Genomic DNA, 13214 nt, shown 5'->3' on the forward strand with positions numbered 1-13214 from the left:
TTTATGAAACAAGAACATCAGAAAAGCAAATGACAAGTCAAAGAAAATTGTTGAAGGACTGTCATCAGAAACCTTATGCTGAGTCATTCTTCAATACAGTAGTCACCATCTTTCTTGGGTGGAGCAGTCCCTTTTGTGCAGCATTCAGCCTAAAGGACAGCAATGTTTCCAACTTCAGGAATTTCTTTTGCCCCATCTTATGAAGATTGGACCCGGCTGAGAACTAAGCAATCTTGGCCAGGAAGCAGGGAATATGACAGTACTCAGTTCTCTGGGATTGAGGACAAAGCTTTTCCCCTAATTTCTGAGAGTATGACTGGGGCTTCTGCCTCAAATGAGTCCACTGAAACTCTCCAGACTAGGAACAGACCAAATCTCTGGGTTTCAGATGCCACACCCACCAGGCTCCTTCTGACCTTACCCTATTGAGGTCTGTGAAAGAAATTCAGGACAGACCAACACCTGGGGCCCTGGGATAGGAGCCACACCCACCACCTTTCCTAATCCCCACCTCTAGATTCTACCAGAGGTTTTTTCAGGAGCCTAGCCCAACAAGCAGCCAGCAGCTAGAAGCAACAGAAGAAGAAGAAGCAGGTTCTCAGAGAACCTTAAGCCTTTTGCTGAATTGCCACCAGGCTCAGTGCTGCTAAAAGCCAGCCTAGGTGTGCAACTTGGTCCTTCCATGTGCACCGAAGCCCAGCAAAGGCAGCCACAAACTCTGGTTTGCTTATAGATTCAAAAAGGTTGCTGAGAGCCAATCATTGGCAGTGTCCTGTACTGGTCAACACCAGGTTCCCTCCTCAGAGACCCAGAAGCAACACATCTAGTAGGAAGCTACAGACTACTTCGGAGCAGGACCAACTAGCCTTTCTGGCAACATATCCAGATGGAGATCCATCATCCATCAAACCCAGGTAAGGTGAATTCTCCTTTCTGTGGTCAACACCTGCATAACTGCTCACACACAGAGCACAAGGTAAAGTTTACAGTCAGCCACCTAAGTCCCAGATATCCTGCCATGCTGGGCAAAGTTCCACAAAGGAAAGAAGAGAGGCTTTGAGCACAGACATTCAAAGTGTGAGTTCATTGGGTCCTATTGTTGTGACTGGTTGAGAGACTTAGCTACCTTCTGGGAGGTCACAATCAGGCCCAGTGGAAGACTCTCTCAATCTTTCTCCTTGAGAACCAAGGCTCCCCAGCTGAAAGAATTTCTGCAGAAGAGACTGTTGGCCACACCCAATCAAAACCTGTTGCTCACCTCACTGGGGAGAAATAAAATTGGAGTATCCATCAGTGACTGAAGTATTAGGCCCTAAAGTAAAGGCCATTTTCCCCATACTGAGCTCCTAACCATGTTATCCCTGAAGTTAAGGGTTCCACTATCATTGTCCTCCCAACCTCAGCTTCCCTAACCACTAAGCTTTCAACCTGTGGAGAGGTTGGTAGGGTGAGCCCATTCTGAGTCACTCTATAGTCTTTCTACAGAAAACTCTGGAAAAACTAGACAGCCTCAAGGGGATGCAAAGCAGCTGAAAAATGGAGGTAAATCTTAAGGAACTTAGGCCATTTTACAGAGCAACTGTCAGCTATAAGCAGGAGGAAGTTGATCCTTCTATACAGATTGGCCTTTTCCACACACATCCAGGCACAGAAAATGCAGACACAAGCAACAAACAGAGTGGTAGCGCTGGACAGGTAGCACACAGCAAGTTACAACCAACATCTGACATCAACACATACACAAACCCTGCCCAAGAAGACCCAGAACCAACACAACCAGAAGTGGTTGGCAGACTTCTCCAATGTTAGATTAAACTAGCTATATGAGTGCCATGCCCACAGGAAAAGTCTAGCAGGGACCAGAACCTTCTGAGAATAACTATGTCCCATTGGACAAACATGCACAGCATCTAATACACATAATCAAGGTTGACCATAGAACCCAACTACTTGAAGGGTTACCTCCCCCACAAAGGGACTAACAGCATTCAAGACTCACATAGGGTAAAAAATAACCTAAAATACATTTCTAGAGCAAGGAGAAAGGTGGCGAAGAGATTAATACCTCTGAGGCCACCTTCCACACAAAGATGGCACAACAAATTTGGGAGTCAGAGCAGAGCTACCAAATACACAGACAAAATAGGAAAATAAAAAAAAATATGACTCAAATGAATCAACAGGAAAAATCCCCAGAAAAAAATGAAATGGAAATAACCAAAATACCAGATGCAAAGTATAAAATAATGGTTATTAGGATGTTCAAGGACCTTAGAGCAACCAAGGATGATCACAATGAGAATTTGGTAAGCATTAAAAATGACCATATTATGAGAGAGACAAGATGGCGCTGGAGTAGACGGACGTACCAACATCTACCTCCCAGAACCAAAGTGGATTACAAACTAATTTTAAGAACTATCATCAGGAAAAACCAACTTTGGACTAAATTAAGAGGACTCGTCAACCAAGGAATACTGAAGAAGCCACACCAAGACTGGTAGAAAAAGCGGAAATGCGGAGAGGGCTGCCCAGCTCCCCGGAGCGAACAGCAACAGGGAGAGACTCACGTGGCGGGAAGTGAGTTTAGCAGAGGGGGAAGGGTCCTGAGCCCCAGGAACAAAGCCCCAGACTGCAGCCCTAGAGCCCAGAAGAGGTGTAAGGACAGTATTTAGCTGGAAACAAGTCAGGATACTGTTTGTGAGAAAGAGTCTGATTTTTCAGACCCAGGATCCTTCTTAAAGGGACCACACAGAACATCTCTCTCACAACCACTCACCCGGGGCTCCTGGGGGATGGGGAGAGAGGAGAGGACCAGAGTAACAGGAATAGAGTGTAATCTAGGAGGCACAGGGAGAAACATTTTGGGAGATAGCCACCCTAACCCCTGGGACGAGTCACTCCCCAAAGCTGAAGTGAATATTTCCCCCAGAAACAGCAATACCAGCAAAGGGAAGCAGGAGAGCAGCCAAACAAGCTCCCCCACGGCACTCAGAGCAAAGTCGCATAGAAGGAGGGAGCTTTTGGGTCTACAATAGTGAGTCTTAGGGTCCGAGCTGCAACGCCCCCACCCACGTGGCTGAGGGCTCGCCAGAGGGCGGGCAGCAGCGGGAGACAAAAGCGTGGTTCTGCTGGCAGGGGCAGAAGCCAGCTGGCCACCAGTGGGCTCAGGTGTGAGCTCAATCTTGCTCGGCTGGGGAGAAGGGGGCATGCAAAAGCGGTCAAGCTCAGCTGCCAGCAGCCTATAATCCAGCCTGTGCAAGAAGGGTGGGAACCCCGGAAAGGGTGGAGACCAGCCCCTGAGCAAGGGCACAGGAGCACAGCCTTGTCCCACCCGTGCAACCCAGGCTTGCGGTCTGACTTGGTAGCCAGCTCCTCCTGCGGGGGTGGAGCCAAAAGCCCAGAAGAGGCGGAGTTCCGCTGCTGAGCTGAGCTTGGGCATGCAGTCCTGCCCGATGGTAGAGCCAAGGCTAGCAGCCGTTCCTCAAGTGGGCTCCTCCTGCAAGGGCAGGGCAAAAGCCCGGAAACAGGCGGAGACCCGCAGCTGAGCAAAGGTGCTCGCCAGTGCCCTCAGGACCGAACATAACATCACACACGGGGCGGGGCAAAGGCCAAGGCCACCAATGCTTGTGCACCCGAGCGCGTGATCACAGCCACTCCCATGAAGAAAAAATGCGGAGGCAGAGAAATACAACACAAATAAACCAAGAGAAATCCCCAGAAAAAGACCTAAGTGAATCAGATATAACCAAATTATCAGATGCAGAGTTTAAAACAACGATTGTTAGGATGCTCAAAGATATTAGAACAACCATAGATGGCCATTATGAAAACCTAAATAAAGAGATAACAAATATTAAAAAGGACATTGAAATAATAAAAAAGAATCAGTCAGAAATGACAAATACAATATCTGAAATAAAGAATACAATGGAAGGAATTAAAAGCAGGGTGGATGAAGCAGAGAATCAAATCAGCGAGTTAGAGGACACGATAAATAAACGCATGGAGCAGAGCAGAAAAAAGAAAAGAGACTCAAAAGGTCTGAGGAAACTCTAAGAGAGCTCTGTGACAACATGAAGAGAAATAACATCCGCATCATAAGGGTTCCTGAAGAAGAAGAGAAAGAATAAGGGATAGAGACTTTGTTCAAACATATCATAGCGGAAAACTTCTGCCAATTAAGGCAGGAAAACATTTCACATGTTCAGGGAAGCACAGAAAACTCCATTAAGGAGAAACCCAAAGAAACCTACACCAAGACACATCATAATTAAAATACCAAAGCTAAGTGATAAAGAGAAAATATTAAAAGCTGCTAGAGAAAAAAAGACTATCACCTACAAAGGAGCCCCCATAAGGATGACTTCTGACTTCTCAAAAAAAACACTTGAGGCCAGAAATATTCAAAGTAATGTAGAACAAGAACCTACAACCAAGACTACTTTATCCAGCAAGGCTATCATTTAAAATTGAAGGAGAAATAAAAAGCTTTACAGACAAAAAAAACTCAAGGAATTCACTGCAACCAAACCAAGGCTGCAAGAAATGCTAAGGGACCTGTTGTAAACAGATCAAAGGAAAAAAAGAATATAGCAAAAGAGGAATACAGTTTTAAAGAAAAAAATGGCAATAAACAATTACATATCAGTAATAACCTTAAATGTTAATGGATTAAATGATCCGATCAAGAGACATAGGGTAGCTGCATGGATAAGAAAACAGGACCCATACATATGCTGTCTACAAGAGACACACCTTAAATCAAAAGATGCGCACAGACTGAAGATAAAAGGATGGAAAAAAATATTTCATGCAAATGGAAATAAAAAAAAGCTGGGGTAGCAATATTTATATCAGACAAAATGGGCTTTAAAACAAAGACTATAGTTAGAGATAAAGAAGGTCACTACATAATGATAAAGGGAGCAATCCAAAAGGAAGATATAACCATTATAAATATCTACGCACCTAATATAGGAGCACCTAAATATATAAGCAGACTTTGATGGACTTAAAGGGCGAGATCAACAGCAATACTATAATAGTAGGGGATTTCAATACCCCACTAACATCACTAGATAGATCCTCAAGAAAGAAAATTAACAAAGAAACAGCAGACTTAAAGAACATATTAGATCAACTCGATTTAATAGATATCTTCAGAACCTTTTACCCTAAAACAGCAGAATATACATTCTTTTCAAGCGCTCATGGTACATTCTCTAGAATAGACCACATGTTAGGGCACAAAAGTGGTCTCAACAAATTTAAGAAGATTGAAATCATAGCGAGCACTTTCTCTGATCACAATGGCATTAAACTAGAAATCAACCACAATAGAAAAATTGAAAAACATTTAAACACTTGGAAACTAAATAGCATGTTATTAAATAACGAATGGGTTAACATTGAGATCAAAGAAGAAATTAAAAAGTTCCTAGAAACAAACGATAATGAGCATACATCAACTCAAAATTTATGGGACACAGCAAAAGCAGTCCTGAGAGGGAAGTTTCTAGCATTACAGGCATACCTCAAGAAGCTAGAAAAAGCTCAAATAAACAACTTAACCCTGCAACTAAAAGAACTAGAAAAAGAACAGCTAATAGAAGGAAGGAAATAATAAGGATCAGAGCAGAAATAAATGACATAGAGGCTAAAGAAACAATACAGAGGATCAATGAAACCAGGAGCTGGTTCTTTGAAAAGGTAAACAAGATCGATGAACCTTTAATGAGACTCACCAAGAAAAAAAAAGAGAGGACTCAAATAAATAAAATTAGAAATGAAAGTGGAGAAATAACAACTGACACAACAGAAATACAAAATATTGTAAGAAAATACTATGAAGAACTGTATGCCAAAAAACTAGACAACCTAGATAAAAATGGAAAAATTCCTTGAATCATATAATCTTCCAAAAATCAATCTGGAAGAATCAGAAAACCTAAACAGACCAATTACAACAAATGAGATTGAAACAGCTATCAAAAAACTCCCAAAAAGAAAAGTCTTGGGCCTGATGGCTTCACAAGTGAATTCTATCAAATATTCAAAGAAGAACTAACTCCTATCCTCCTCAAGCTATTTCAAAAAATTCAAGAGGAAGGAAGACTTCCAAACTCCTTTTATGAGGCGAGCATAATTCTGATTCCAAAACCAGGCAAAGACAACACAAAGAAAGAAAATTATAGGCCAATATCCCTGATGAACTTAGATGCAAAAATCCTCAACAAAATATTAGCAAACCAGATCCAGCATTATATATGAAAAAAATCATACACCGTGATCAAATGGGATTTATTCTTGGGAGGCAAGGCTGGTACAATATTCACAAATCAATCAATGTGATTCATCACATAAAAAAAGAAAGGAGAAAAACCACATGATAATTTCAATAGATGCAGAAAAAGCATTTGATAAAATCCAGCACCCATTCATGATCAAAACTCTCAGCAAAGTGGGAATACAGGGAACATACCTCAACATGATGAAGGCCATCTATGACAAACCCACAGCCAACATCATACTCAATGGGAAAAAATTAAAAGCAATCCCCTTAAGATCAAGAACAAGGCAGGAGTGCCCACTTTCACCATTCTTATTCAACATAGTTCTGGAAGTCCTAGCCACAGCAATCAGACAAGAAAAAGAAATGAAAGGCATCCACATTGGAAAAGAAGAAGTAAAACTATCATTATTTGCAGATGATATGATATTGTATATAGAAAACCCTTAAGTCTCAGGCAAAAAACTACTAGACCTGATAAATGAATTTGGCGAGGTGGCAGGATATAAAATCAATACTCAGAAATCAGAGGCATTTTTATACACTAATAATGAGCTGTCAGAAAGAGAAATCAAGGAATCAATCCCCTTTACCATTGCAACCAAAAAAATAAAGTACCTAGGAATAAATCTAACCAAGGAGATTAAAGACTTGTACTCAGAAAATTATAAAACATTGATAAAAGAAATCAGGGAAGATACAAATACGTGGAGGCATATACCGTGCTCATGGTTAGGAAGAATAAACATCATTAAAATGTCTATATTACCCAAAGCAATTTATAAATTCAATGCAATACCAATTAAAATACCAATGACTTACTTCAAAGATATAGAACACATATTCCAAAAATTTATATGGAACCAAAAGAGAACACGAATAGCCTCAGCAATCTTGAAAAGAAAGAATAAAGTGGGAGGGATTACACTTCCACATATCAAGTTATATTATAAGGCCACTGTACTCAAAACAGCATGGTACTGGCATAAGAACAGGCACATAGAGCAATGGAACAGAACAGAGAACCCAGAAATAAACCCACAGCTCTATGGACAACTGATATTTGACAAAGGAGGTAAGAAAATACAATGGAGTAAAGATAGCCTCTTCAACAAATGGTGTTGGGAAAATTGGACAGCTACCTGCAAAAAAATGAAACTAGACCACCAACTTACACCACTCACAAAAATAAACTCAAAATGGATAAAAGACTTAAATGTAAGCCGTGAAACCATAAGCATCTTAGAAGAAAACATAGGCAGTAAACTCTCTGACATCTCTCACAGCAATATATTTGCTGATTTGTCTCCACAGGCAAATGAAATAAAAGACAGGATAAACAAATGGGACTTTATCAAACTAAAAAGCTTCTGCACAGCTAAAGACAATAAGAACAGAATAAAAAGACAAACTACACAATGGGAGAATATATTTGACATTGCATCTGATAAGGGGTTAATAACCAAAATTTATAAAGAACTTGTAAAACTTAATACCAGGAAGACAAACAATCCAATCCAAAAATGGGCAAAAGAAATGAATAGACACTTCTCCAAAGAGGACACACAAGTGGCCAATAGGCATATGAAAAAATGCTCAACATCACTAATCATTAGAGAAATGCAAATTAAAACCACAATGAGATATCACCTCACACCAGTCAGAATGGCGCTCATCAAAACCACAATGAGATATCACCTCACACCAGTCAGAATGGCGCTCATCAATAAAACAACACAGAATAAGTGCTGGTGAGGATGTGGAGAAAAGGGAACCTCCCTGCACTGCTGGTGGGAATTCAGACTGGTGCGGCCACTGTGGAAAACAGTATGGAGATTTCTCAAGAAATTAAAAATCGAACTGCCTTTTAACCCAGCTATACCGCTGTTAGGAATATACCCCAAGAACACCATAGCACTGTTTGAAAAGAAGAAATGCACCCCCATGTTTATGGCAGCATTGTTCACAATAGCAAAGATCTGGAAACAGCCCAAGTGTCCATCAGAGGACAAGTGGATTAAAAAGCTTTGGTATATATATACTATGGAATACTACTCAGCCATAGGAAATGATGACATAGGATCTTTTACAACAACATGGATGGCCCTTGATAACATTATACTGAGCAAAAGAAGTAAATCAGAAAAAACTAAGAACTATATGATTCCATACATAGGTGGGACATAAAGATGAGACTCAAAGACATAGACAACAGGGTTGGGGTTACAGGGTGGGGGGAGGAGAGGGAGGGGGTTGGGGGAGGGGAGGGGCACAAAGATCATGGCGCTTCTCCTGTGTGCTCTGGCTCAGGAATCCTGCACACCAGGCCAATGCTCTACCACTGAGCCAACCGGCCAGGGCCTAGGAATGCCCTTGTTGATCAAGCTACCCAAAAGAAAATTATATGGAGCAACCATGACAGACCAAGCAAGTCAGTCTCATACTATTCATCACCAGAACGCTGCAGCCCAGTGTAAACAGTTTCAACTTTCTCGGGAAGCAGCATGGCAGATTGGGAAATCCTGTCCAAGGAGTCCTATGCTGCCCCTTCATTTGGAGTTAACCCTCAAGGACCCCTACCAGGACAACTTTGGCAGATGGATGTTACTCATATACCTTCATTTGGCAAACAGTCGTATGTCCACATTACAGTGGATACATATTCCGGATCTATAGTAACCTCTGTCAGAACAGGAGAGGCTGCTAAGCATGTTATAGCTCACGGTCTGTATGCAAATGTTCTATTATTGGATTTCCTAAACTGGCTAAACTGAAAATGCTCCTGCATATGGAGCAAAAGCATTTACTGTATTTTGTCATGCTTACAATCTTTAAAGTTAAGGTATTATTAAAGTGTACTCAGCAAACATTTTAAGGTCAATTTAAAAAAAAAATTTTTTTTAAAGGGGGTAATCATATCCTGGAACTCCTATGGGTCTACCATATCATGCTTTTTACTTAAAAAAAATTTACATTTTTTTTAATGCTGATGAACAGGAGACACCAAATCTTTTTCGCCTGCAAACTACTACCCTCTTTATTAGATCCAGCTAATAACACTGTTTTGTCTTTTTCCAAATAGCTCCAGATATATGGAAAAGATTTATATAGGCAGATGGGGATCCTCAAACCCCTCAGCGAGATCTTCTGAGCATGGCTTTTAAGATACCTAGAGGCAGAAAAAGCCCAATAGAGATCAGGGGAACTACCAGCTTTTAGGATACACCCTCAAAGGCTCCAACACCCCAAAGGGGTCTCATAGGATGCCATCTGGGTCCTGCTTCAATAGTGGAAAGGAAGGTCATTGAGCTAAAGCCTGCCAGACTTACATGCCTCTGCTATGAGGAAACAGGGACACTGGAAGGTAGGCTTCCCCCTCGCTCCTCTAAGGAAGGGTTCAGTCTTTTCCATCCCTGCTCCAGCCACCTATGACCTAACCTTGCCCAGAAAGCTGGGGTTTGCCACTGAAGGCTGAAGGTGCCCAGGGCCGTCGGCCCCATCTATGACACTGTGGATGAGCCTAGGGTATTTCTTTCAGGAAGCAGGTAAACTGATCTCATTTGCACAAGGGCCACTTAACTATGTCTTGCCTGAATAGTCAGGTTTTTTATTCTTCCCTCAAAGATCTCTGTTGTGGGTGTTGATAGTCCTATTTTCTGCTGCTTTGCTTAATATATAGTGTCTCCTTTATCCCTCCTACCTCAATGCCCCACTCATATTTCAGGCTGGGACCTACTCCTAATTTAGAGCTCTCTTTCCCCCTTTTGCCAACTTCTATTATGAATCTACCTTTGCCACCCAGCTTAGTGTATCCCAAGGTTTTCTTTACCATGCCACAGTCGCAGAGCTCCAGGGAAAAGCAACCTGGTCTCATCTCTCCAGGCAGAGGAGAACAGAAGCTCCATATCCACGCATGCTGCAAAGGGCTTTTCCAGTCTACCTGAATCATTACCAGCTAGAAGCAGCGGTCATAGGGACTTGAACATGAGCTGCAAAGTATAGAATGGTGACAACAATTCCAGTGCCATGCGGACTTTTCCTGGATGTGGACTTTTCCTGGACTCCTGCTCCCTGTGACAGCTCCTAACAGACTGAACTGTGGTTGGGTTGCATTTTTCAGGGATTTGGCATGGTGATGGGGCCAACTTGGACTTGGTGAACATGTTAAGGACACTACTTTTTTATGGATTCTTGCTGTATTGGCCAAGAGTTTACTTAAAGGCTTTTAATCACTGTAAAAAAAAAAATTAAAGAACATGAAAGTAAAAAAAAAGACCATATTATTAAACCATAAAAACAGGTCAGAAATAGCAAATACAATATCAAAAATTAAGAATTCACTAGAAGAAATCAACAGCAGGTTGGATGAAGTAGAAGGGAAAAATCAGCAATTTACAGGAAAAGATAAATGTAAACACAGAAGCAAAGCCACAAAAAGAAAGGAGGATCAAGAGGGCTGAGGAAAGTCTAAGAGATCTCTGTGACAACATGAAGTGAAACAACATTATCATCATAGAGGTTACTAAAGGAAAAGAGAATAAACTAAGTATAAAGAACTTGTTTGAAGAAATCATAACTGAAAACTTCCCTAAATTGATGAAGGAAAGAGTCACATAAGTTCAAAAAGCACAGACAGTCCCATTAAAGATAAACCCAAAGAGACCCACACCATGACGCATCATAATTAAAGTGCCAAGGGTAAGAGACAAAAAAAAAATACTAAAATCTGCAAGAGTAATGCAATTAGTTACCTACAAAGCAGCCCCCATAAGGCTGACATCTGACTTCTTAACAGGAACACTTCAGGCCAGAAAGGATTGGCAAGAAATATTCAAAGTGATACAAAGCAAGAACCTACAAGCAATATTATTCTATCCAGAATTGAAGGAGAAATAAAAGCTTACCAGACAAAAATGACTGAAGGAGTTTATTACCACCAAATCAGTATGTTAAAGAAATGTTAAAGGGCATCCCATAAGAAGAGGAAAGGAAAAGAAGAAATCAAGTAAAAAAAAGGATTATAAGTTTAAAGTATAAAATAGCAATAAATAAGTACATATCAATAATAACCTTAATATAAATAAATTAAATACTCCAATTAAAATACAAAGCATAGCTGCATGAATAAGGAAGCAAGACCTATTTATATGCTGTCTACAAGAGACACACCTCAGAATAAAAGATACACATAGATGAAAAGTGAAGTATTAAAAAGTATTATATTCATATAGAAATTTTTAAAAAGCTAGGTTAGCAATACATATATCTGAAAAAAATATCTTTAAAACAAAGGCCATAGTAAGGGATAAAAAATGTCACTACATAGTGATAAATGGAGCAATCCCACAAGAGGATATAACCATTGTAAAAATTTATACACTCAATTTAGGAGTGCCTAAATATACAAAGCAGATTTTGATGGACATTAAGGGAAAGATCTACAGCAATACAATAATACTAAAAGGTTTTAACACCTCACTGACATCAATGGATAAACTCTTCAGACAGAAAATTAACAAACAGCAGCCTTAAATGACACCTTAGAGCAACTGGATTTAGTTGAGATCTTTAGAACATTTCACCCCAAAGCAGCAACATATACATTCCTTTCAAGTACATTTCCAGGATGGTATATTTTTCAGGATGGACATGTTAGGACACAAACAGTCTCAATAAATTTAATAAGAACTAGGAAAAAGAAAATAAAGCCCAGAGTAAGTAGAAGGAAGAAAATAATAAAGATCAGAGTAAAAATAAACTACAGAGTCTAAAAAAAATTTTTTAAATCAATGAAACCTAGAGTTGGTTTTTTAAAAAGGTAAGCAAAATTGATAAACCTTTAATCAGACTATCAAGAAAAAAAGAGAGAGGACCCAAATAAATAATATTAGAAATGAAAGAGAAGAAATAACAACAGATATCATAAAAATACAAAGGATTGTATGAAAATGCTATGAAGCCCTACATGCCAAAAAATTGGACAACCTGGGCTAAATGGATAAATTTCTAAAAACATACAATCTTCCAAAACTGAATCTGGAAGATTCAGAAAACCTGAGCAGAATGACTGCAACAAATGAAATTGAAATAGTTATCACCCTGGCCAGATAGCTCAGTTGGTTTGAAGCATCATCCCAAAGTGCTGAAGTTGCCAGTTCAATCCCTGGTCAGGGCACATACAGGAATACATCGATGTTCTTGTCTTTTTTTCTCTCCTGATAAAATCAATAAATAAAATTTTGTTAAAAAAAAAAAAGAAAAGAAATTGAAACAGTTATAAAAATAACTCTCGGCAAACAAAAGTCCTATATTGGATGGCTTCACAGGTGAATTTTACCAATTTCCAAAGAAGAAATAACACCTACCCTTCTCAAGCTATTCCAAAAAATTCAAGAGGAAGAAAAACTTCCAAGCTCATTTTATGAGTCAAGCATTATCTTAATTACAAAACCAGGTAAAGACATTAGTACAAAGAAAGAAAACTATAGGCCAATATCCCTGATGAACAGAGATGCTAAAATTCTCAACAAAATATTAGCAAGCCGGATCCAACAATACATTTAAAATGATCATACTTCATGATCAAGTAGGATTTATTTTGGGGTGGCAAGGCTGGTACAATATTTGCAACTCAATAAATGTGATTCACCACATATATAAATAAAAAATAAAATTCACAGGATCGCATAAACACAAGCAGAAAAAGCACTTGATAAAATCCAGCACCTACTTATGATCAAAACTCTCCACAAAGTGGAAACACAGGGAACATATCTCAACATAATAAAGGCCATATATGAAAAACCAACAATTAACATCATTCTCAATGGGAAAAATTATAAGCAATCCCCTTAGGATTAGAAAAAAGACGAGGATGTCCCTTTCACCACTCTTGCTCAACATAGTACTGGATATGCTCGCT

At 39.8% G+C, this 13214-nt stretch overlaps 1 protein-coding gene across 1 annotated transcript in view; it reads left to right on the forward strand.

Moving 5' to 3' along the window:
* The first annotated feature begins 1536 nt into the window (after nucleotides 1-1536).
* LOC136377132 (dehydrogenase/reductase SDR family member 2, mitochondrial-like) overlaps nucleotides 1537-13214 on the forward strand; it is a 35231-nt gene continuing 23553 nt past the window's right edge. The window contains exon 1 of the mRNA XM_066343655.1: nucleotides 1537-1785. Within this exon, the coding sequence (XP_066199752.1) occupies nucleotides 1537-1785 (249 nt within the window). The remainder of the gene's footprint in view (nucleotides 1786-13214) is intronic.

The sequence above is a fragment of the Saccopteryx leptura genome, chromosome 6, assembly GCF_036850995.1.
Source record: "Saccopteryx leptura isolate mSacLep1 chromosome 6, mSacLep1_pri_phased_curated, whole genome shotgun sequence".
In the NCBI taxonomy this organism is placed as follows: Eukaryota; Metazoa; Chordata; class Mammalia; order Chiroptera; family Emballonuridae; genus Saccopteryx; species Saccopteryx leptura.